This window comes from Abramis brama (genome assembly GCF_963993115.1).
Source record: "Abramis brama genome assembly, chromosome: 5".
In the NCBI taxonomy this organism is placed as follows: Eukaryota; Metazoa; Chordata; class Actinopteri; order Cypriniformes; family Leuciscidae; genus Abramis; species Abramis brama.
Genome location: NC_139967.1, coordinates 31,862,756 through 31,889,263, shown reverse-complemented (window position 1 = coordinate 31,889,263; position 26,508 = coordinate 31,862,756). Strand labels below are relative to the sequence as shown.

Below are 26,508 nucleotides of genomic sequence, written 5' to 3'. Positions count from 1 at the left end.
ACAGCAACATTACACACTAACTAAAGTTTGAAACATGGGATCGCGAAGAACGGGACCTTTAATGAGATGAATCAAAGAAACACATGGGAAAACTGTGTCAACTGAAAATGAGCAAACAGAAGGTGAACACTCAAGACAAAACAACACTCAGGTTGTCATTAAGTTGTTTTGTTATTATTAAGTGCTAAAAATGTTTACCATTGTTCTCAATAAGATTATGATGAGCTCTGATGCTGAACTAGAGACAGTAAATATCTTAAGGAGAAAAGGTATTTGCTGCTGTGAATTTTGGTATTGTGGCAATGCTTTGGTGAATTAGTAATTTCTCTCTAGAAATGACATCAAAAGTGGGAAAATGTTGGTCAAAAACATACTTTTACACACAAAAATGTTCCACCAAACGCAACTTTCAGACGCCACATTTACTTTTTTTAGCGGAATGAAAAGCAGTGAAGGATACATGCCTTTAAAAATCTATCAAACAAAGGTACAGTATCTAAAGAGAAAGGAAGTGAAGCTAAGTTAACATTGGATTTGGACGTGCCAAAATTTCATGTGTTAAAGTCTTCCTACCTTGAAATGCATTCTCCAAAGGCATGATTTTTAAGCTTTCGGACGCAGACATTGTGTGAGTGTTTGTTTTAATGGGTTCGATTTTTTTTTGCAGTTATATGCACAAATGCACTGGTTTTGTAGACGCATTGTGCACTCCTACCTGCTGTGAAATTCCAGACAAGCACTGACTGATGTGTTGGTGTGGGTGTGCATATGAATGTCTAAGACATTTCTGCTCATAAAGAAGTAGGATGTTCTACTTGTGTGTGCTTGTGTGTGCTGCAGTACACTGTTCACATAATGTATACACCATATTAAAGGAATATTCTGGGTTAAATACAGCTTAAGCTCAATTGACATCATCTGTGGCATGCTGTCAATTACCACAGAAAAATATTTCAGTTCGTCCATCTGTTTCGTCATGTATGGTAATGCACTTACATTGGAAGTCTATGGGGTGAATGTATAGCACAGTGAACATTCTAATCTTTTTCCTGATATTAAGAAAACCTTTTGAAAATTTACCAGAAGGGGTTGAATCTATCAGTAAGCCAACATATTTGTAACTAACTTACATTTTGGTAAATTGATGGGAAATTCATATGAATTTAAACAATCCCATTCGTATGTTTTCATACAATGCTTACGCCCCACTAAGGGTTGGGTTTAGGGGTGGACCAGCACTCACGTTTTGTAACTTTCAATACCACGATAAAAGCTTTAGCAATTATCGTGATATGAAAACTTAATACTCTCAAATGCCTATTATGTGTGTGTGTCGATTGTCGTTTAGGGGTCAGCCCTATGTTCCCACAGCCCTATGTTCCCACGGCCCTATGTTCCCACATTTCTAAGAATGTATTTTTTACTGAAAATTTTCAAAATTAGGTCCTATGTTCCCACAGCCATATGTTCCCACAACCATATGTTCTCACAGCCCTGTGTTCCCACAGTCCTATGTTCTCTCATTTAACTATGTCCCCTATGAAGGGTAGGTTTTAGTGCTTGTGCTGGTACAGGGATAGCCCAATTACATCCCAGACAATTCTCCCTCCTGTGAGGGGTAGGTTTAGGTATGTTATGGTTAGGGTTATGGTTAGTGTAAGTGACTACCAAATTGGGAGAAATGGGGATAAAATCTGATGCAAATTGATGATAAAGGAAATGTGGGAACACAGGGCCTAATTAAAAAAAAAACAAAAAAACTTGGAAATGATGGAACATAAGGCTGTGGGAACATAAGGCTGTGGGAACATAGGGCTGTGGGAACATAGACATGCTCCTGTTGTTTAGATGTAAATTAAAGCCTAAAGTCTAAATCATGTTCATCACTTTGTATACATATGTATATTTTGCTCTTTTTTGTAGTTTTTATATAACTGTGAATATTCCTATGGTACCATTTTTATTTTATTCTCAACAAACCTCCATACCTCAATATAATACAACATTTTTATACGTCGTTACACCTTATGTGTCTCTGAAAAATGTCTGAACTGAAAAAAGGAACTGACAAGATGTCACGCTGCATCAGTGAAAATAAAGCTCATTTCATTCCCTATAAAATAAATGTGTATGTTATATACTGTAGCAGTGGTTTCAACGAAACCTGGCCCCAGAATTCTCCAATTACAAATCATCACAATAAGAAGTATGACCTAGAATTTCATGACATCCTCTCTTTTGTCTCTTTGACCTTCTGTCTATCTCTCTCTTTCTCTGCCAATCATTGCACAGTTTCCTTGTTTCATTGGCTGTGCTCCCAGGCAATTACTGTTTATGGCCTGTGCCTTTGGACTTTGTACATTTACATTTTATTTCAAATGTCGTGACCAGTGCAGCACACGTAGCAATTTTAAAATATATCTATATATATAATAGATATATTATAGTAAGTGTTAGTATTATTGAGTCAAATGTTGGCAGAAGAGATACGTCTTTAGTAGATTCTTGGAGATGGCTAAAGGCTCAGAAGCTCGGGTTGAGATAGGCAGATCACTCCACCAGCTTGGAACAGTCAAGGTAAAGGTCCGTGAAAGTGATTTTGTGCCTCTTTGGGATGATACCACAAGGTGCCGTTCACTTGCACGGTTCACTTTGTCCCATCACATAAGGTGCTACAAGGACAAGTGTGTGCCTTAATGCTTCAGCGAACCATTCAGTGCACCCTGCAGACTGACCTATCAGCTTTTTAGGATAAGTTTAGTGCAGGGGCATTCAATTAAAGCTCCAAGAGGTCCCAGGGGAACTGCAGCCTCTACGTTTTCTTCCCAACAAAGTCTGGACAATCCTAGACAGTTCTGTTCCTTTGCCGCTTGCTTCCACAGTTGCTTTCCATTGTCATGGCAAGCAGTGTTCCTCTTGATTTCTGTCTCAAATAGGTGTGTTTATTATAACTACATTTGTTTATATAATTGGTGACCTCTAGTTTAGTGTTAGTTGAGCACTTACAACAGCCAGTCAGTTAGCCCTCGTGGAAATAAGTTTACTTGGTAACATTTTACTATAAGTTCCCATTTGTTAACACTAGTTAGGCCTAATTAATTAACTAACAATGAGCATTAAATAAGAGTATTACAGTTACAATATTATTATTATTTGTTAATCTTAGTTAATAAAAATATAGTTGTTCATTAGCTCAGGTACATTAAATAACATTAACAGGTGCAGCTCCTGATTGTATTAATGTAGTATTTGTAGTTAACTAATGTTAACAAATGGAACCTTATTTACCTTTTTTTTTTTTTTTTTAAACTGATATTAAATGGTCTAAACTATCCTGTTGTGGTTTGCAGAGGTTTGTCAGTGTTTGTCTAATAAAGACTTCCTTATGACATATATATGGAAATGTTTCATTAATATTTAAACAAGCCATTCATGAAAGGTAGATGGTTCAAACAACAATAACACAGGAATCGTTTTACCTGTTTTTCAAGCTGGGTTTTGATGCACATCAATCAGTGAGCTGGTGGTGAGTGATGTCTTGAGAATAGTGCCAAAGTTTCCTGTGTTCCTCATTACAGGATGTTTCCTTCTGTTCTTCCTGACTTAATGAGCTATATAGGAAAAGCTATACATATATCTCCTTCAGAAAGGTCTATGAGGTTGTACATCTCTCTATTTGACTCTAAAAGCATCTGCTGCTTGTTATAATAGAGGAGAGCAGCACTGACATTTGGAGATTCAGAGAGGACACTTGAGTTCCACATGATGAAAATTTGATTACTTTATGTAAGAGTACTTGAGTGGAGATGGGCTCTCTGAGAATCTCTGTTCTTGTGATGTGGCACTGGGTTCCTGGGGTCAGAGGGGATCCTCAAACAAGAGAGGGAAGAAGCTCCACTCGTAATTTTAACTATACTAGACTGTGCACCAGTAAAAATCCTATGATTGCTACATCACAAAAGCTACTGATTAGTCATTTTAGTGATGACTGATGGCCATTCAAAAGACTAAAAACACTGTGTGTTCTGAAATACTGAATTATACATAATTCAGAGCTGTGTTTGCACTGACGTCTCATTGATTTATTAGAAATAATATTAACTTTTAGTTTGCATCCAATAAATTAAAGTCATATGAGGTACTTCAAAGAATACCATGGTACTACTTACATAATTGCCATATATTCATATGTGTTGGAGTTTGTTGAATGCCATGATTTGTCAGTGGAATACATTTGACCTAAAATAACTTGAGATGTCCACTATGTCTGTGTTCACTGACACTATTTATCAAACCACCTCCATTTCATCAAAGTGCAGTTCCTTTATTTCTCTCTCATCCCATCCTCTGCAGCCAATGCGAGTCATAGGTGTGGGTTATTCCATGCACCAGGGCTGACCCATTTTCATGATGTGGGAGACCCACAATCTCTCTGTGGAGGCTTTTCTACAGGAATCCATTTGCTCAAGAACACCTGGGCAGAGGATCGGAGAGATTAATTGTGATTAATGGCCTCTTACAGATCCTGCACACAGTCACAGCCCGTAAAAGTTGTAATTATGGTGGCATTAGTTTAGCGAGGCTTCAGTGAGTAGATGCAGATTGTGGGATTAGCACTATTGATCAGGTCATTAAATAGCTGTAATTATGTACATTTCAAGCTAAATCATTAGCTCAAAAATAAACAAAGTGCCATTTAATATAGATAATTTTTATATGTTTAGGTATGTGCTGGTGTGGTGGGAACTCAAAAAATAGCCGTCACATTAATACATTTATAAAAGCCAGTGGCATAGGGCCATAAGGCTTATTTATAATTCATTTTGTAACCTTCTGAATTCATAAATCTCCCATTTCATACTGTATCACTGTTCAAATGAAAACTTAAGGAAAAGGAAAACGTGTCATTATTTTTGACAAAAAACCAAAGTATTTTCAAAAGTAGGGTGCAGGAGACACCTAACCATATGATATTTTAATTTATCCTTAAATATTAGGAGCATGCTTGATTTCCAAATATTGGACATGATGTTAGTTTCAATGTATGTGTTTTTTATTGTCTTAAAGTTGACATGATAAAGTATATCCATTATCTTTGTAGTAGCTGTTAGCTTAGTGTCATATATGGAGCAATAGAAGCTAACACCATGTTTGTGTATAATGTTTCACAAACGTGAAATGATGGCATGTAAACAGTCAACAGTGGTGGGCCTAGGACAGAACTTTGAGGGACACCATAAAATCATCATACCGTTGTGTTGAGTTTTCGTACATTTTTAATTGACTCTTACTTTATCTGAATGAAACTGAATTAATCTTTCACTGAATTGAAAAATACACTTGTCAGAAAAGCATCTATCTTTTTCAAAAGGGACAAACTGCTGCTCCAACATTTGTGCAGATAGAAGCGATAACAGCCTGCCTGCATGGTTCAGCTTGAATTATTTTCAGTGGAAATTCAATTAACCATTTTGGCTCAGTTTTGGTACTTCTTTGAGCCAGTCATTATGCACCTGCATAGAGCACATTAGTCATTTCCACAAATATGTATGGGATAATTCATTTCGGTGGTGTTTTGGAGCAGAGAGCATGTTACTGGATAAAAGCATGGAGGATGTAGTGGAGAGTAATGTTAGTCCAAGTGAGTAATGGGGAAAGCGAGTGAGTAAAATTGGACTAGAAATTGATTTAGGACTACTACTAGTAAAAAGCCTTGGTGAATTGTTCTCCCAAAAGTGAAAATTCTGTCATTTACTCACTCTCATGTCTAAACCTACATAACTTTATTTCTTCTGCAGAACAAATGAGAAGGAAAATAATGTTGGTAATCAAACAAAAAAAATAAAAAAAAGACATTTCTCCAAATATTTTATGTACCACATGACATGACATGAGTAAATGATGACAGCATTTTTAGGTGAACTCCTTTTAATGTATATATATAATGTATATATTTAATGTGTATATATTTTTTCCAAATTTGCATGCTGTTTTTTCCTGGGAACACTAAAGAGAATTTTTGACGAATCTTTAAAAAGAGTTTGCTACATCTATATGATAGATTTGTGACTGGATAAGACTGATAGTTTTCTCCTCAGCTAAAGTGCTTAAATCTTACATATGTACACCTTCAGATACAAAGATGGTTTTGATGTCATTTGATGTCATGATATGAATGAGTATAACATGCCTGTTTAAAATTGTTTAATGAATGATGAAATTTGAGAGCTGCAGCAAATATATTAATAACAACGTGGACTGTTACAAAAATGCTTGAAGACTTGGGATATGGAGCACAAAACAATGGACTAGGCTGGCTTGATAGGCATGATCAGTGTGTCATATCTGGTTGTCTTTATTGGTAAAAAAATCATACAGATTTGGAAAGACAGGAAAGTGAGTAAATATTGACGGAATTGTCAAATTTGGGTGAACTATCCCTTCAAAAGAGAAGAGGAGAAAATGTCTGGTGAAAATGTGCTGTTTTAAGAGATGAAGAAACAATGTACTGTACATGGAGGTGTTCAAGGAAAAAGAAAGAGTGATAAGGGCTGAGAGAGGACAGGAGTGGTAAAATGGTGACAGTTGTCCTCTGAGACACTGCAGAGTGGCTTTCTGACCCTTAAATGCTCTACAGCAGCTCATTAAACTTCATCCCTAGAGCCCTGAAAAATGCCACTTTACACTTTGTGTGTGCGCTTAAGAATTTACAATACAGTATCCTGAAGTCCATATTTTTCTATATCAAAACCAGCAGCTCATGAGATAATGTGAGTGTGTGTACCTTGCCATTGAGAGATATTTGAGAAGTTCAGCAGAAAACCTCCCTGTCTCTTCTGACAGCTAGTTGCTACGTGCACTGGATGCATATGTGTGTGTGCGTGTGCGAGGCGGGCTCCCGCTCATATAGGGCAGCAAACCAGAGGCAGACTCAGCAGTGGCAGTGGCAGCAGTGAGAGGGTAGAGTGTGTGGACACTTCATCTCTGTGACTGGATGTTTGCACTCTCTCTTTCCTCGGAGGGACAAAGACTGTCTGTATGTATCCTCTCTTAGATCCTATCTTGTAGCCTTCCTTTCAGCTTAGCCTCTAATGAATGTACTGCAGATGGAGTCCTCTGTGGCACATGTGTGGCATGGAGCCTTTGTGAATAGGGACCTTAATCTCCTGTTAAAGTTGGTGTGTTCATCTGCGTGATGGGATTGAAAAGTCAGGCTCAGGTAAAAGAGATGCTCTGTCATATTTTTTTCATTTGAAACATTTTTGATAGATGTGATTCGGTTGTGAAAATGTTTCAATGTGTTGTTTGCTCCAGGGACTGTGTTTATTTTTGGGACAGTGTTTGGTTTCTAAGAACGTGTTCTGGGAACTTGAGAGGGATGTTGTGGATGGCACAAAAGGAGTGCTGTAAGGGAAGAGAGAAAAGAGGGATGAGGTGTGGAGAAGGAGAGAAAGAAATGGCAGGGAGACCGGGGGGGGGGGGTTTCCTGCTGTTTGTTTTTTCTATTTCTTTCGCAAAGACAGCTGTCGCGTTTGTTTTTTTTTCACCCTGACAGCTGATTGCTGGAGGACAACAGCAGTATCAGGTTGCAGGCTGTGAAAATCCCATAGAGATGTGTTTCCACGAGCCTACAGAGTGTGATGTAAATGATAGTGGAGGAAACACCCCAATCTGCAGGATGTGTTCCGTGTTTGATGGATGGATGAATGTCTAGGTGTTCTGATGAAACTCACACCTGATGTGGTTTTCATTTCATTTCCCTGGGCTGTTTCTGATCGTTTCTCCACAAACCATAAGCAAATAAACACATAAAAGTGTACATGAAAATATGCAAAGATGTGAGATACTGAAAAATTGTTCCACTGCTAAAGTGCAGTAGGAGTCATATTTCATATTGCATGCTGTGGAAAGTTTGAGTTATAATTTATTGGTTTTGCAAACAAATCAGGAATATGCACAACTGGAACAAAGTGTTTTGTGCAATGAGAACAGGCATAAATGTACCGTTTATTGGTTTTTGCTCTTTTCTTCAAAAGGTTTGGCTTATCTATCTATCTATCTATCTATCTATCTATCTATCTATCTATCTATCTATCTATCTATCTATCTATCTATCTATCTATCTATCTATCTATCTATCTATCTATCTATCTATCTATCTATCTATCTATCTATCTATCATCTTCCTGTCTGTCTGTCTGTCTGTCTGTCTGATAAAGTAAAACCAAGTGGCAATCCAACTATTTTAACGATCTAAGCGCATGGTCTAAAGCGCACGGCGCAAGTGCACTTAGGTCGTGTCCGAATCCACTTTTGCTAGTTTAATGACGGGAAAAATGGTCGGCGTGGTCTAAAAGGGTTGTCCCTCTTCTCTTAATGATAAATGGTGTGTTTTGGGCGTAAACCAATCGGAGTCTCATCAGTGGGTTGTGGACCTGCATATTACTAACGCGCTCTTTAAATAACAAAAAAAAATATTGACTTAAGACCAGGTTTCAGTTGGTCAATGGCCCAGTCTATTTCAGTTGCCTCAAAATAGCGACACGCCAACAATGCGCCTGAACACACCTCGTTTTCAGACCAGCACGCCCATGGGTGCACAAATGGGTCCAAATGCAAACATTCAAACAATGTGGCGAAGGACGTGAAAAAGATAACTGTGTCGGTGTGAAACTAGCCAAAAACACTTGCGTTTCGCCTGGCGCCGCTTTGCACCGGGTGTATGATAGGGCCTACTGTAACAGATTTGTTCATTGTGCAAAAGTACATAAAATTGTCTTTAAATTCAATTATTGGCATTTATTATTATTATCTGTCTAATTTGACTAGCTTCTATCAAGTGCCAGAAGACTGCCGCAAAATACAGTAGAGATTTAGACTCGTGGCATTTGTCATTGCAAAGGAAAAGGAAAGCATTTTCTCCTCCCTTTTAAAAGTGTATTAGTCTATTTATTTTGCTATCCTAACTATGCATAATTTGTTGCATTGTATTATTTGCGTTTAACATTGTTTTCTCCATGCTGTCTGCAACCCAATCAGAACAGATCCACTGGTTGAGAACCACTGGCCTATTTAATGTAGAAATGCTGACATTTGCAAAACAATCTTAATCACCAGAAAGAAAGTATCTGGTGAATTGAAAATCCAGTCTGTCATTTCTACAGTATTTATGAAGCATTATTGATTATGCTGTATGAAGAGGGATACAAATTGGCAGAGATGGCAAAAGCATTCCTGCTGCTCAGAATAGTGGAAGACAGAAAAGAATGCTAATGTGAGTGCGATACTCTCATTATAAATGAATGAATTTGCTAATAGGAGCATTCTCATAGAGAATGAGTCAGATAACTTGATTTGGCATTGAAATGATTAATTCATGTGTTTGATATACAGATACTCAGCAGGTGGATTGGCCCTATCTCACCTTCACAGTCTCTCAATCTCTCTTTCCGTCTGTCTTTTCCTCAGATCTTCTTCTTATATACACTGAAAAGCTTCATTCTGACAATTTGTTTTTAGTTTGTACCTGCTCTGATCAACATATTATTCTTAAGACATATTATTCTGCGATTAGTCCACTAATTTGATTGGTCGAGTGGCATTCCCAAAGTTCCAACAGCACTGGAACATTTCACTGTTTGTATCACTCCTCTTGTCTATGTTCCAGTTCAATGGTTTGCAGCTTTGTAACTTTTTTTTTTTTTTAATAAACAAGTTATCTGACAATATTGTTTCTAAAAGGTCAGTTACTTGATAATAACTTCTTGTTTTTGGAACTGCGGTATAAAAACAATATCACACTTGAGTGATAATAACATTTATTGAGGTAAAATCCTGAAGTCTTTGTAATGGCTTCTTGCGTTTATTTTGTGTGGCAAGATGGAAGCGCAGTGTGAAAAGACAGGAGAGCAGTGAAAAAGTTGTAATGATTTTTCTCACGTAGAGCAGCACGCAGCAGCCAATCAGACGAGAGTCTGCTGTGATTACTGTGAGTCTGTTGATTGCTGTGGGGGTGGAAAGTTTTGCCATTGGCCGACAGACTTCAGCTGACTATAGAGTAAGAAAATAATCACTAATGAGATCTCTTTAAATGTATATTAATATTACCATATCCCAATGGTAATCCATATGACCCCAGTTCAATCACAAACGTTCAAATGATCTATCCAATCAGCATGAGAGGAGGCCTATATATGTATGACTCACTTACGTTCCTCGACAGTTTTCTGCATCCCTCCCCCTCCCCCTCCCCCTCCCCCTCCCTGACTCCTCACTTTCGTCTGGTTCATACCCCAGCCAGGGATATGGTAGAAGTAATCTTGGTTCGGGCCAAAATTCAGAGCTCTGAGCCCTCCTCTCGGACAGCACGCCAAAGACGCGTATTCGTTTATCTGATTATTTGGATGTGTGAACTTGTGAATCAATGTTGATGACCAAAATGTTATTCTCTTCACATTTTTAAATTGTTTTTCATCATTTTATTTCTCTATACTTATTGTATGTCTGCAACGATTCTTTAATGAAACATACTTGAAAAACCCTATAAGCTCCTCAGCAAGAAAAGCAAACTCTGAGTAACACAGTTTTCCTCTGGAATGTCCTGCACAGGTGAGATAATGCAGATGAGAAATAAAAGCTTACATATCTCCAGATTCATGCTGCTTTTGTTGTCATTGGTGCCTCAAAAAGCATAAAAGGCTCATCCGCTTATGGGTGACACTTTGTTTCAGGAGTCTTAGTTTTTTTCAGGAGTTTGTTTTTTAACCCTGTATGTGAACACTAGACTGGGTAAACCCAGCCTGATCTGCCGGCGATTTGATTTCGCCCTGCAGCTCAGGCTGGAAACCTGCACATTTATCTCTGCTGCTTCCTTTACAAATTTGCGGGACCCAATCAACTGGCTTATTCACCTGGCGCGCCATTGGCGGGTTTAATCCAATCTAATTCCAGAGCCGTTACAGCTCTGTCCAATTCCTTTTAACCTCTCGACGATGCTAAATGGCTTCTTTTTAGCAAACAAATCGCTCGAGTGAGTGTAAATACCACTAACTTTCATGTTTTATTTTTTTTGCATAACCTGCAGAAATCGCTCGATTCCATTGTGGCTTCTGCAAACTGCTGATCAACACATAGTGTCATTAAATGCATGCTGTCGTGTTTTAATTTCCTGTGTGGAGGGAGAAGCAAGGTGGGATCTGGCGGGAAGTCAGATTTTGACACCATATCAGTCCATTATTTAAGCACTTCAAATGATCCCAGTCAGTCTCAGTGACAGTCATGACTGGCTTTAAAGGTAGGGTAGGCAATTTTGGAGAGGCTAGCAATAGTAAACTAGCGTTGAAAGCATAAGATCCCATAATAATCAATGTAAACAACTTACAGAGCTGACTGACTGCTGCAGATTAATTTCGCTGTTGATAGTGTTGACATAGAAACACATAAATCTGAGTCTGAGGCCATCAACAGCCCTGGGTAGAACGCATCTCGTAATGACAAGGTGTGAACACAGCATAAGCTTGTTGTTTTGGTTCAGGAGGAACTTAAAAGGTGGCTGCTTGTTTGTTTGTTCCCTTTAATGAGTTATTTCACCCCAAAAAATTTATTCTGTCATCAATTACTCACCCTCATGTCGTTCCAAACTTGGAGTGGTTTGTTGCATTTAGTATTGTCATTGCATTCAGCATTTCAGCATGTATTCATTTAAAATGTTCAACGCATTAAATCTTATTAGAACTAATCAACTTGTTGACTAGGTGCAACCCAGTCAGTGGGGATTTCTTTAAGACTGCAAGGGAAGCTCGGCTTCCCCTATAATGTCAAAAAATTAATGGTCAAATACGTACTATTGTGTTAACATTTTATTGACTAAAAATGCGTTAGAACACGTTCATCTCGAAGACGAGTTCGTTCAGAATCAGCTACATATAGCAGGTCGGCTGACTCGATTTCCTTCTCATACATTCCCGTAGCGTCACAGTGCATTTCCCTGTTGAAGCCTAGCGTCCATTGACTTCAATGGGGCTGGTTTGAACAGTTTTTTTCAGTGCTTCGAAACTAGATGGACATTGGATAAATGCGGCGATTATGTCCCGCCCACGGACGCTCAATGTCTCTGGGGGTGAATGGAGGAGTGGGCTGGCCTGGACTCCAGGCTTCTGCATGATGATTGGAGGGTCTGTCGAAAGACTGCTTCTCCTTTTGATTGACAGCGATTTTGTGGTCGCTGACGCTGAAGCTATTTGAGCTCAGTCCCATCGCGGATTTCCAATTTTCATAATACATTTCACAGAATTATACACCACATTCCTTGTTTCAGTTTAACCTAATTCCCACATTTCCTCCATCGAGTTTAATATCTTTTTTTTAGATTGTTTGTTCATTCATTCATTCATTCATACAGTAGGCTAGGCTAGCGTCGTAGGGGTGAACTAGCCAGCTAGCAAACTGCACACGATGCAGACAGTGCTAATATTGTCGACCTGATTTTGGCTAAGCCATTTGAAAGTCTTCCTTACGAGGAGAAAATTAGAATTAAACAAAATCGAGCTTCCCCTCTTTGAAAGACCAGCAGCCGCCACTGAACCCAATGTATGTACAGTATGTGTAAATGTGTGTGCTGTGTCATACATGAAGGTGTCAAAGGTAGACTTGAGTCTTTTTTGTGCTATGTCAGCACCTCATGACACTTTTATGACAAATACACACAACTAGTCGCTCTTACACTGGAAGCCCTGTCTCTCTCTTTCTGTCTATCTTTTCTCATCTCTTCTGCCTCTCTCTCTCTGTTTCACCTCTCTTGGTTATACAGTTTCACCTGTCACTCTGAAAGCCTTTGTCCCTTGTTGCCTGCATACATTTGTCCTTCTATCTCTAATACATTCCTGCCTCACCTGTCAAAATGTAATTTAGTCAGGTTACTATTTCTGTTCACTATTTTGACTGTGACCTTTACCTTTTCTGTGATATTTCATCTGACACCCATGGATTTAAACAGTTATGCCACTTTTGCATATGATATTTCAGCACAAAATCCTAAGCCGTGAGTATTCAGTACACATATTTTCTTGATCTTCCACACATCCCCCTCTCTAACACATTTCCTTTCTTACACCTTTCTCTATATCGCTTTCTCTGTGTATTCATGTGCACAATGTGTGTCAGACACAGGCGTGTTTCTCCCGTGGAGCTGTATTGGCCTGTGGGATGGATTATAGCCTGTCACGGTGCTTTCCTGCTGCTCTGCTTTATTCCGGGTCACTGCGACCTTCCATACCTGTAGTTTCCTTCTCAGACTCAGCATCCTGATCCGATTGTTTTTAATGCTCAGATGTTGTGTTACGTGAATCTTTCTTCTTTACATTGTGCACTGACTAAAACTACCATTAAACACTCAGTCTAGAGAGACACATTTTTTTTCTTTTGGAAATTAGTGTGTTAACGGCCAGACAAACCTGAATAGTCATATCTATGATTTTTCTATTAGCATTTTAGCAGATGTGTTTATCCAAAGTGATTTGAAATTAAAAATGACTGCGATATAATATTTCAATATTGTGCCGTGGCTCGCTATGTTTTGGTGTCTCACAGCGCTTGTAAGACACTGTGTCACATTCAATAGTAGAGGCAGGTTTACGGTAGTAGTAGCTCAGCAGAGTTTAAGAACTCATTGTGCAGCATTAAAGTTGGCATGAAACTTAAGTTGTGATGTTTATCTGAACGAAACTGCTTCTTGAATGAAAGGAAATGTAGGGCGGAACTTTTATTGAATCATTAGGTCATTGTCAATTGCTAATAGCTTGTGAGTGACAAGATGCTGGAACCCCTTGCACCAATGCACATGTAATCAGAGAAGAGATGGGGGGTGGGGGGGTGGGGGGGGTGTGGGGAGTCAATGTTTTTGGTTAAAGTTTACAAAGGCACATGAATAATGTGCATGGATAAATCACTTATAAAAAAAACACTGCAATAATCCGTAAAAAAAAATAAGATGCCGACTTTCATGGCAACTTTAAAGACTGTTACATGACGCTTGGTAATGCAAACATCACTGGTGTCATTTTATTGATTTATTTTATTTCATATTAATATAATATGCTATCCTGATGTAATGTGGTTCTTAAATATATATTTATGATATATATATTTCTTATTATACTGTATATATTTAAATATATATATATATATATATATATATATATATATATAAAAACATGCTTTTAGGTGATAGGTAAGTGATTTCTGACTTATCTGCAACCATGTGTGTTTTATGTTGCAGTGCAGTGTAAGAGTCAGATCCTGCCTGAGCAAAGATATTTCTTACCCGCTATCCCAGTTTTCCCAGCAGAGATGAATTGGCCGGCAAATTAGGAGAAGGCTTGGGTGGAAAACAGTATTTAGATACATAATACAATGTTTGTTTAAGCATCAAATTGCTTTCAAAAGGTTATTAATTTTTTTTCCATAGACATCAGTTTTTAGACATGAGCTTGTACTTCTGTTAATTCTTTAAATGTTTTTGGTATTATGCTGTTTGTGAAACTTTTTCATACACAGATACGACAAATGCTTTCTCTACAGCAACATGTCATTAAACAACATAGAGGATGAATTTCTGGTTGTTGTACTGATTTACGCTAAATAATGTGGTCTAGACATATGGAGCAGCTAGCTTGACTCCTGCGTCCCACTGCCTCACCCTCCTCTCATGCGTTTTCCTCTCTCAGTTTCATCCGATTTCTCTCCCCGCTACTCATCGGAAATGGTTTCAGTGTCTGACTATCTGATTATCAGCTCAAATGAAGGGCTACACCCTCTTTAACTCCATTATGTCCTTCATACTGCATGACAACCAAAGCATGGCATGATAAGCTCTTCCCTTTGCACTGGATCTACACATGCCCAGATCAAACACATACCAACCCCAGTCTGTCCATCTGGAGTCTGGATTTGCCAGACCAGTCCTCTCGCCCTGGCACCACTTGCTGGCCCTCCTCACCACAGCTGGTTCTGGTAGGGTGAAAGTGGGTTAGGCGTGTGCTCTGAGCCTCTGGGTCAGGGGTGGATACAGCAGGATTGGAGGGGGTTAATGGAGGTTTATAATAGTCACAGTAGCCAGAGGCAGGAGTCTATTAAAGGTTGCTGTTCCCTCAGGTCCCACTCGTTCATCTACAGAACTACAATATTAGGGCAGAAATGAAAAGAAACGGAAATATGGAACATGATCAACTCAGAATGTTGGGTTATACATCTATTTCAGGAAATTGTTTCACTCTCTTAATAAGTCATATATTACAAGTACAGCTTTGAAATTGGAAATCAAAGCAGCTTTATTGTACTCTCATTAATTCACTGTCCTAGATATTTCAATACAAGATAGTTATTGTTGACAAGAAAACTCCACTTGAGTTTGCCGTAGTGAAGGAAACGGCTCCAGAAATTGTGTAAGATTACATAAGAGTTTTACATACGAGTCAATATTTGATGGGTTGTAGGTGGACGAGGAGATTCACTCACAATGGAAAGTCACTAAGGGCTAACAATTGAAAGGGTCAAATGTGAAGTAATAAGATAGAAGTGGATTTGATAGTTCTATTGCTGAACACCAGAAGACGATTTGATGTGATTCCACTTGGTATAGCTAATAATGTGCTGCTGTAAGAAAGATGTGGGAGAAGTTCTCAAACTTTGCCAAGAGGCTGTTATTTAAGTAAGAACCACAGCTTTATTATCTACTAAATACTGCTCACAGTATATGTTGTTCTACTTTTGTGGTGACTTTTATTTCTTATTCTTATCTACAGTGTAACACTCAGGTATCCTTCCATTGCTGTTTTCCTGCTAGAATGAATTTTATATTCTTTTAAATGTAGATAAAGGTTGTCAAGAGCTCTGTCAAAGGCTATTGATGCTGGTTTAGTAGTTTTCAGCTCTCCTTATCTCATTTTAGAACCTTGGAGGGATTGGAGTCCCTCAATAGTATTGAGAACTATAGAAGAGCCAGAGGTTAAATCGTGGCTAAATACTTTTCTCAAAGCAACCACGGCCAAGAGTTTGTTGACTGCTGTTATTTTTCACAGTGTTGTCCTGGTGTCATTAAGTTTTATACAGTCTCCAGTAAGTGCTTGTTACATATTTTATTGTTTAAATAGATTGCTATTCTCGAGATGGTTGAGACTGATGCCCAAATTGCTTATTGATTAAAGTGAGTGAATAGCAGTTTGGGAAGTGGCATATTCTCCAGAGATGGCGTTAACTGGTGTTGTGTTGTTTCTGCTCACTTTGATTATAAACTTAATCATCCGGTCATTTAGATGAACTATGTGCCGTAAAAACATAACCCACAATTAACTGGTTTTAATATAATTTAGAAAATCCAATTAGTTGTGGGCTTTCATTTGAGGCGATGCTGATTTTTTCCCCCTGTTTACCGGGTTCTTAATTGTTTATACTACAGAATACTTGCCTGTATTGATTTTAAACTTTGATCGCATCAGACAGCTCCTTAAAGTTCATACTGAATGACATGACAATGACAATTTTATATGAAGCAGAGCAGCTGTTTTCAATTTATGATTGTAGCGTCTGTTGTCCAACTGAACTATATGTTTTTTTATTTCCATAAAAAAGCAAAACGACAAGGGTGTTGCTGCAATGGACAAGTAATCAGTGAATGGCCGAGCACAGTGTAACACTGTTAACACGATCTCTAAAGCGCAAGCTCACTGAATTTTGCACTCTCATAAAAACTTCCGTAATAATAATAAAAAACCTGCCTTAATTGTACAATGAATCTCTTTTTTACGTTGTGTTTACACTTTGTTGATTATAATGAAAGGATTCACAAGCGTGTGGCTTGCATTGAACAAAACAAGCTGTGTTGAGCGGTGTTAAGCGGATTCTAACTAACTTACGGACTAGCTCCTCTGATAGGCCATTGCGTTCACAGATATGATTGTGATTGGCTACAGTGTTCAACACTTGTAAACATATGCTGTAAATAGAAACTCTTGACGTTCAGAGAGAACTTAAACGGGTACCGCATAGCTTACTCTGTACTACAGAAATGCTGGCATGTCAACTTTTTTTATCGACTAGTACCAGTAGTACTGATGTTTGACAACCCTGTTTTGTTATATTTATTTGCTTAGTGTCTTTGTGGGTTTTGGTTCTTTTGCTTATAGGCTGTAAGATTCTTTGTAATAACTTAAATAATTTGGCGAAGTGATATGGAACTGTAGTCAAGACCTGTCTGGAACTACTTTAGCTATGCGTTTAATGGAAAATAATTGCTCACCTTAGAACGTTTGTCAACCATTCAGAATCAAGCATTAAACAGCCCTGTAGTATAAATATGTATAATATATAGGCTATATAAATCAAATGGCTATTCCTCTCATAGTTGTGACATTTGGTTACTATTTAGCTCTGTTCCAAGACTTTTGTTTGCAAAATCAAGCATTCGTACAGCTTGTTATCTTGATCACTGATGGTAGATAATGGTATGTTTCCCACAGTGCTAAACAAGGCCACGGCCCTGACCGTCATTTGAAGCACCAAAACATTCTAATTGCAACCAGACCTCAAACAACTGATCACAATGCTGTTGAGGATGTATTCAGCAGGGCATGTTGGCATATTTTGGGCATGTTAACATACTTCAGGCAGCTGTATCTTCAGATACAAAAAGGCGATACATGCTGTGTCCAAAATTATACCTACAACCTCCCAAACCATTCTTATGCCATTAAAATGGGAATGTGTTCAGCCACATCTTCCACTCATTTATTATTTCCTGCATCATTTCACGCTTTTCATTTGTATCATGTTCCCTTTCTTGAACGGTCTCTCCTTTTCTCGAGAATATTGAAGCCTTTATTTTAAAACGCAGTGTAGCAGAGAAATGCACAAACCTATGGCGAAGCGGCTTCGAATGGAAAGAGGAGGAAGATGACAGCCTGTCTTTGGCTGCATCCGAGTGCGAGGATTGGGCGGGCTCGGCTGATCCCGCCCCCGCATCTCAGTCCAGTGAAGTATGCGCGAGGGTGAGTTTAGACTCAGAGCTCCTCCGTGTCCTCAATAAAGCCGTTGAAGACCTTGGGCTCGATTGGTCTTCGCCTCAGGAGCCCGCTAAGAGCTGGCTCGACGAATGGTTCCTGCCAGTGCGCCACCAGGCCCCTCATCAAAGACCAGCACAGTTCTTTCCTGAGGTACACGACGAGCTGACTAAATCATGGCGCACCCCCTACTCAGCCCGTCTGAGAACATCCACCTCCGCAACGCCCTCCACCATTGACGGTGCTGAGGAGAAGGGATACGAGAAGCTGCCCCCCCTAGAGGAAGCAGTGGCCGCGCACCTCTGCCCACCTACTGCTATTGGATGGAGATCCAAGGCAGTTCATCCATCAAAACCCTGCAGAGCCACCTCAGCTCTTGCCGGCCGAGCTGACACCGCCGCTGGCCAAGCTGCAACGGCCCTGCACACCATGGCACACTCCGTTCAGAGCTCAGGTAATTTCTCTATCAGCTCTTCCCCCTTCGGAAGAAGATAGAGATGTGTCTCTACTCTGCCCAGTTAGGGCCCTTAGAGTCTATTAGAGCGTTCTGCCCTAGAACAGTCAGAACAGCTCCTCATATGCTTCGGTGGCCGCACCGAAGTTCTTTCTGTATAAAGGCCTTGGGCTCGGGGGAGCCCAAGCCTTTTATTACCCCTCTGTGGGGCCCGACATGGTCCGGCCCCCATTGGATTTGACTTTAGCTCTACTATTATCCTCGGGCTTCGGACCCTAGGTGATATTTAAGGGCGAAGTGTTAAGCTGATAGCACAGCGTTTTAAAATGGGTTCCCATAGCGTATAGCTACGCAATACGAGAGACCGTTCTCGAAACGTACCTCGGTTCCCTGAGAGTAAGGGAACGAGTATTGCGTAGCCTGCTGTGCTATTACGCTTGGTACAGGTGCTGTCGCTTCAGTCGATTTAAACCTGATTCCTATGCCGAAATGGCCCTCTTATATAGCCAGAAGCCACGACCATTCTGGCGGGCTTCGGTTTGTGAGTGTCAGCCGCTTTGCAGCCATAGGTTCGTGCATTTCCCGCAGCACAGCCAATGAGCGCGCTAGTCACCTCTGCTCTGTGCTCGCTGTGCACTGCATTTTAAAATAAAGGCTTCAATATTCTTAAGAAAAGGAGTTTTCCCATAGCGTATAGCTACGCAATACTTGTTCCCTTACTGTGCGTTCACACCGCCGCCGGCAAGAGTGTCAAATTGGCCGGAAGTCATTCATTTTCAATGAGAGCTGGCGGTGAGCTCCGGCGAGGACGGCGCGGTGCGTCTTGGACGGTGAGAGTGGCGAGAGGAGTTGAAGTCAGGTCAACTTTATGGTAATAAGCTCTGACGCGGTTCGGCGGCAACCAATCAGAATGTAGGAGTCCTCCGACAGAGAGGATTCCAGAGAATGCAATCCTGTAAACACTGGTTTAAAAAGTTCACGCCTTCGATCTACGTCAGAGCATCAGAGCGTGATGCGAATTTTGCCGCTCTCGCCGGCGGTGGTGTGAACGTACAGTTACTCTCAGGGAACCGAGGTTACGTTAGTAACCGAGTACGTTATTCTCTATAGTAATTACTATACTCTAGTTATAGTATAGTATAGTAATTCTCTATTGCTGCCAGATAACAATCTGCATTTCTGTACCTACCAATTTTTGCACACTCTCCATTTTACACATTCACTGTACATTTAAATATTTATTGATGTGCCAGTTCTATTATACAGTATATAGTCTTTGCACTGCTCAGGCTTACTTTATTAATTTAGTACTGGTGGTAATAAGGTGAACACAGCTGAACCAAATGACAAATCAATTAATAACCATGACAACAACTGAGGGAAATGGTGCAAACTGAAAACAAAGTCCAATACGGTGTGTGAGTGTGACATTAAGAGTCGCCAGCATGTGAATTCCGTAAGATGCCTTTGACTAAGCATATTTTTTTGGAGTGACCTGTTTTTAAAGCTAATAAGCTATGGTTTTATTCAGAAAGTTCTTTGGATGCTGTTAAAAAGGTTTCACCAGGAATTTAGCAAACATTATGACAATCTTTTGTTTTAAATTGCTTTGATCTTGCCATGAGAATAGCAATTGTTGCTGTATATCTAAATAAATGAATAAATTGTCACTTTACATGTTCTGAAAGTGACAAGGACTTAATTCATATATACACATAATTTCCTTTCATGCGCCTGTTCCTAGGTTTTGTGACTTTATCTTAATCACATGCCAGAAAGAAAACCCAGATGATCACATGCTATATAGAGCCACAGGATAATTAGCACGAGTCTAGGTTACTCTGGCCTCGTTTACACTGTCAGTGAATTGTGACCCAATTCCGTTTTTTTTGCTCATATGTGACACAGATCGGATGTGTTCTATGACCGTGTAAACAGGAAAAAAAACCCGGATGCATTCGGATATTTCGAGATTGGTTTCAGGCCTCATTCATATGTGGAATTAAATCAGATACAAATCAGATATGTGCCAATGCGACTGTCATGTAAACAGGCAGATCGGATTTTCTGAGGCATTAGGCTACGTCTCCGCGGTTTAATGACGAGAGCAATCTCGACGCGCATCTGCAAAGGGACGGATGGCCCAATGAAACTTTGTGTCGTCGTAGGAGAGGAATGTGGACAAACGTTGACACATATCAAAGGTCGGATTGCTCATCCTAAAATTAAAGCTTGTTAAAGCCCGCCACAATATGCTCCCACCAATCCTGAGAACTCTCTCGCACACAATAACTGAAGTAAATGCGCAATGATGCAATGATGATGGCCCTTTTCGTCCTCCTCCGCCTCAAAATCATGGTAATGTTTGGCAAACTTCGCAAAGGCTATATCGCAAAGCTAGCATCAAGCATATTTTGCGGTTGTCCATCTGTGCAAGAACCCCCTTTAAGCATGCACAATGTTCAGATAGTATGGCAAGTGTATATGGGTCACAATTGAAAGAACGTGTAAACGGACGGTCGAAAAAATCGGATATAGACAACAAATCCGTTTACTCGGCATCAAGACCTGCAGAGTAAACGATGTCGTGAGCTCTGTGAATGGAGCTAAATTTGTTAATTAGGAGTCACAGTATGTCCTTTTTCTGTCCAGGGTCATTAGTGAAGGTCTAACTCTCTCCTTAACCTCATTAACAGATCTGTCTCATCCGTTAACTTACCACATTAGCATCTGGCTCCAAAGGGCCAAATGTGTTTCTTTGGTTTCAACCAGTGACATGAACGTCTTTAATACAGCCATTAAATTCAAGGTTTGAAATCTGAAAGAAAGATTATTTGTGATTTGTGCATTAGATCTTATTAATGATAGCTATAGTAATCTTAATCATCTTAATAATAAATGTAATAGTCTTTTTAATTCTTTGATGAATCACTGTTTGGCCATCTGAGATTTCAGTATGGAGATAAAAGTTAGGATTGTGATTTTTTTTTATATACCAGTACACCGTGAGTGTGTACACCATCTTTGACTTCGAACAAAACATTCCCACAAGTCAGGTAGTTGTTTACTGTTGCCAAGGTCTACAATTATAGGCTATTTTACTTTGGTTTTGAACACAACAAATAAAGACGTGCAGGATCATTCAGTCAATCATGCAGGAAGATGTAACTTAATGTATGTCAATTAAACACTACCGGTCAAAAGTTTGTAATAATTAAGATTTATTTAATATTGTTGAACAAAGTCTCTTATGCTCACCAAGGCTGCATTTATTTGATCAAAAATACAGTAAAAATAGTATAATTGTGAAATATTATTACCATTTAAAATAACTGTTTTCTATTTTAATATATTTTAACATTCCTGTGGTGGCAAAGCTGAATTTCAGCATCATTACTCCAGTCTGCAGTGTCACATGATTCTTCAGATATCATTCTAATATCACGTCTTTGTGTAATTTTCAAGAACATATGGGAATGTTTCAGGCAGCATTGGAGCGAGATCCAGTCCAACGCCTACCCAGAGTTCTGAGCTACAGGAAGCTCTAATCCACCCTCGGCCCACTCAGCCTTAACCCAACGGGGCCGGTGAGCTTGTTCCATCAGATTCTATTTCTGTCAGAGCCTTGCAAGCAGAGACACACTGCGCTGAAGCAGAGGCACTGTGGGATTTTATATACCTCGTACAGCATAAACGAATCCACAGGGCCCTTTATCATGCTGCTTATGTAACGCTTCTGATTGCCAACAGAGAAGTGCTACAATTACAGAGCGGATAATCAAAGTGGCACCCAGCCTGGTGGTGGACGACAGAAATTTCACACAAGTGATGTGAAGTGATAACTGGACAGTGGATCCTGAAATTAACCCACTGAAAATGTCTCATGAAAATTGAGTGAATCAGATTCTGTCAAATAGTTTGATGATGTGGTTGATATTAAACCCACATGCACTTATTGTACTGGTGCCATAACATCTGATAACTAAAAGACAACACATCATTTCCTACCACATTTAATTGTCCTTTTCAATGATCCCTGTGGCAAAAAAGGAAATGTTTTTGTGATAAAATCTGAGTCATGCTCTGAATGAATCTGTTTGATCATTGTTTTCTCTCAGAAGTTTTGGCTCTGTTAAGTCATGATCTCTCTTCCCTTGATAATATACGAGTCAACACTAGTCACTTAAAGTCAGAGCCAGTTTGCAGATCTTGTCAGAGTTGACAAATTTCACAGAAAATCCCACTGTATGATGGGCAAAGACATGTTTTTTTTAAGCTACTAGTTAGTAGTTTTCCACTATCATATTAACACTGGCACATGGGACATGGACTGCCAAAAACAAGGGTTCTCTCAAAGGGATATGAGCCAGTTAAATCTGAAACTGCAAAAGAAGACATATCTTACAGTATATGACACATTAACTGTTTTGTTAATAATGGTTGTAGTATAACACCCCTTCTTTCATTATATTTGGAGCATTTGTGCGCTTAACTGCAAGCTCAAAAAGTCAATAGTTTGTGTGGGATTCCAGTTGAGCCCATGGGATGATTTGAGAAAAATATGCAGAAAATGGAACCAATTCATGTTTTTATAAATTATACTGTTTTTTATAGTCTAAGTTGCTATTTTGCATCTCACATCTCAGATTTTTCCCGCCTTTGACATAATTTTCTAGCCATCAATTTTTTCATTGTTATATGGCAGGGGGCGCTATTACGCATCTTCTGAAAGAGTACAGAATCTCTGGATCAAAACACAGGAGAAAAAGAAGCGATAGAAGCATTGCTTATGCACATGTTGCAGTCTTTGACAAAAACTTGGTTTTCTCAGCTTTTTGTTCAAAATGTATTATTTTTATTTTTATTAAACGTACCCAAATTCAAGTGTTGATAGAAAAGAATGCTTGAAGCTAGAATATTTTTTTTTAAGCAGAGGCTCTGTTCTTTCTTTTGATATATTTCATGTTCAGATATTCATACAACAAAATATTCGGGGGACCATGAAAATTTTGTACAAAAAAAAAAAACAAAACAAAAAAACACTGGTGGGGAAAGAGTTAAAGCAGTAAAAGCGGGGTTTTTTGATGGCTAACTTTAAGTTAATTTGTTCAGTTATCCGATCAATAGCAGTATCTTTTCTTTATCTTGTCACTATTGATGTTAATATTTCATATTTTCTTATTATATAGGTCTGTGTAAATGAATTTAGTAAATTATTTTAGCTCCTTTTTTGCTTTGGCCCAATAATGCAAAGCAGCAATAATTTAATTCAGACTAGCTCCAGAATAAATAGTTTTAGTGTGTAATTGGAAAACATCGATTTCAATAGCTTATGCTAAAATGCACCAGATTGTGGGCACATTTGACAGAATGTTCAGTGAATCAATTAAATTAGATAATTTAAGGTCACAATATATCTCATTGACTCTGAGTCAAGCCACGGTCCTTGCTTAAGACCTATAATGGCTTTGGTATGGTCTTGTGGATTTGGCTAATGAACTGGTTTTCTAAGCCAAAGGTAAATATGATGGCATTTATAAATGTTGATGGTAGGCCTATATAGTGGTATATAAATATTGATGGTAAGCCTTTTGTGTGGGTGTTAATATTAATAGTTTCATTCAGTATATGCATTCTTATGTATTCACAATTGTATTCATTTTTTGCTCTAATTTGTCCTAATAATTCTTTCTTGTACAAATTTCACATACTTTCATCATTAGCTTAACCTGGTCAGGTTTGTGCAATCCTTATTCTAAATTAACATAGCTAACCATAACATGAGTTTTTCTATACTACTTCATGTTAAAAATGTGTTGTGCATACTTTTAGTGGCTGCTAAGATGTACTGTACCTTAAATTAATCTTTATTCTTTAGTGGTTGTTCTTGCATATGCAGATGCCTCTGGAGCTACTAAAGACGCTGTTCATTTTTAGCTTTGAATAACTCTTTCAGCTAAACATGTAACACAATAAAAAGTGCCGACCATGTTGCAGTCTGCTATTTGTTTACTGCTCCCCATAAAAAGAGGTGATTCCAGAGCCAGTGGCAGGGTGAAAAGACATTCAGCTAAATGGATGGCTCATTCACTGAATAGTAACAAACAAAATGTGTATGTGCAAGGCATTTGCATTTGTGTGCGTGTGTGGATGGAGTTATCCTGGAAATGATGAATGACTTCTTTCTCCGTGCTGAAAAAGTGCGAAACAAATACAGTGGCTTTCAATGTGATGGAGAGCGAAGCTTCAAAATGAAACCATAAACATGTGAATAATGTAGTTCATAAACTAGGGCACATTGAAAGAGTTCTGAAAGCCATTTGGCTTCAGCGCTGCTTAGATTGATCTTCACTGGTCTGATGCATTTTTTTTTTTACCATAGAAACTTTTCAATTGCTCAACCTTGAATTGCCTAATAAATATACAGTACTTTATGAGCATGTGTGACACTCTCATATGTAAACATCATTCTAGCAAATTTTATCCTGCGTCACCAACATATTCGAACAACACTGAAATACCACTCTGGTGCCATTTTGAAAACGTTTCATATTTTACCTAAGACTAAACTCTTTTTTCTTTTTCTTTTGGCTTGTGACTTAAAAAAAAAAAAAAAAAAGTTAAATCTTAAATAATTTTCGCTGGGCATATCAGAAACCCGTACTTGTGTATTCATTAAGATAACGATGAATAATATAGTGAAGAGCTTCATCATGTCCACTGATGGAAACAGGCTGTCTCGATCAGTGACAGATAGGTCTCACCAGCTCTTAGAATCCATTAACCGAGGTGACATTGCATTGCTTTGAGACTTTATCTATCTCTGCAAAGTGAAAAGAAGATTGCAACCCATTCAAGAGAGCACTTGGAGTCACTTTGCACTTGGTACAATTATTTGGTCCCAGAGACAGGCATTGAATGGAATCAGTGGTTTAGACTATTGCTTTTTTCGGATAACTTCTATCTTCCTGCTGAAAATGGTATCAGGTTATGGTTTCAAATAACTGATCATTCATATGTGCTTTAAAAACAGTTTAAAAACAGTTGAAAGGGCTGCTTCTTGGAAACAGATAGGTTTAAAATTTATTTATGGAGTTAATGTGGTAATTTTTTTTATTTGTTGAATATTTTTCAAATATTTTATTATTTCTAATATTTAATAATGGCAGTTTTTTTGAGAGAAGATGCACACTAACATTTGGTTATGTAATTCTGCTGAGGGAATCCTCTACAGTGAAAGTATTAGTCAGAGTAACGCTCTTGACTGAAACCTGTGATTTTCAGTTATTGTTCACCTCTTTGAGATGTAATTTAATTTTGGCTGATATATTGCCCATGTAGGCCTACTTATTACATTTTAATGATAATGAAATAAAGCTGGGAAAATAAGTCTGGGAAATGTGAATAAACTCAGGAACAATAATGACACCATACATCAACAAGAACCTACCAGGAGTAACTAAAAACGGAAGACTTTTTATGGATTTTGACCATGCATTTACACGACAACGGCGTTTTGGTGGGCTGAAAATGCAAACTTTTGAAAACAGGTTTCAAAGTGAAAGTTTTTTAAAAACGACACCCTTATCCTTGTAGTGTAAACTACAAAAATGCGAATCATGTGAAAACAGTGATGCCATGCACATGCGTAGGCTATTACGTGGTTATTCTATAGGCTTTTTTTGCAAATGAAAGGATACAGATATTAACAGTAAGAAATAAGGGGGGCATACGGACATCATCACAGGTGGTTATAAGAATTACGCAAATCAACACAATATAACATTTTGTCATCATGAAAAATGAAAGGTTCCTTAAGACAGACTCGAGGATGGTACATGTTTTTGAAGCCGTTGTGTTCAAAGGTTTTGAAATTTTCTTAAAGGAAGTAAAAAGGGACTTTATATCAGAGGAGAACATTCTAGAATTGGTATTACAGTGAATGTTTCTGGCTTTGTGAAGATGAAATTTACCCAGAAGACAAAGTAATAATACAGTATT

The 26,508-nt window shown here is 38.6% G+C and overlaps 1 protein-coding gene across 3 annotated transcripts in view; it reads left to right on the top strand.

The window, feature by feature from the left end:
- Positions 1-26,508, top strand: part of LOC311082804 (multiple C2 and transmembrane domain-containing protein 1-like) — a 249,862-nt gene that overhangs the window by 97,566 nt on the left and 125,788 nt on the right. Inside the window, exon 1 of one of the 3 annotated variants that reach the window (XM_084113904.1) lies at positions 6,921-7,036. The exons of the other annotated variants lie outside the window; for them this stretch is intronic. Coding sequence (XP_083970030.1) covers positions 6,995-7,036 — 42 coding nt within the window. The 5' untranslated portion in view covers positions 6,921-6,994. Of the gene's footprint in view, positions 1-6,920; positions 7,037-26,508 lie in introns of those variants that run through there. 3 annotated transcript variants of the gene reach the window in all.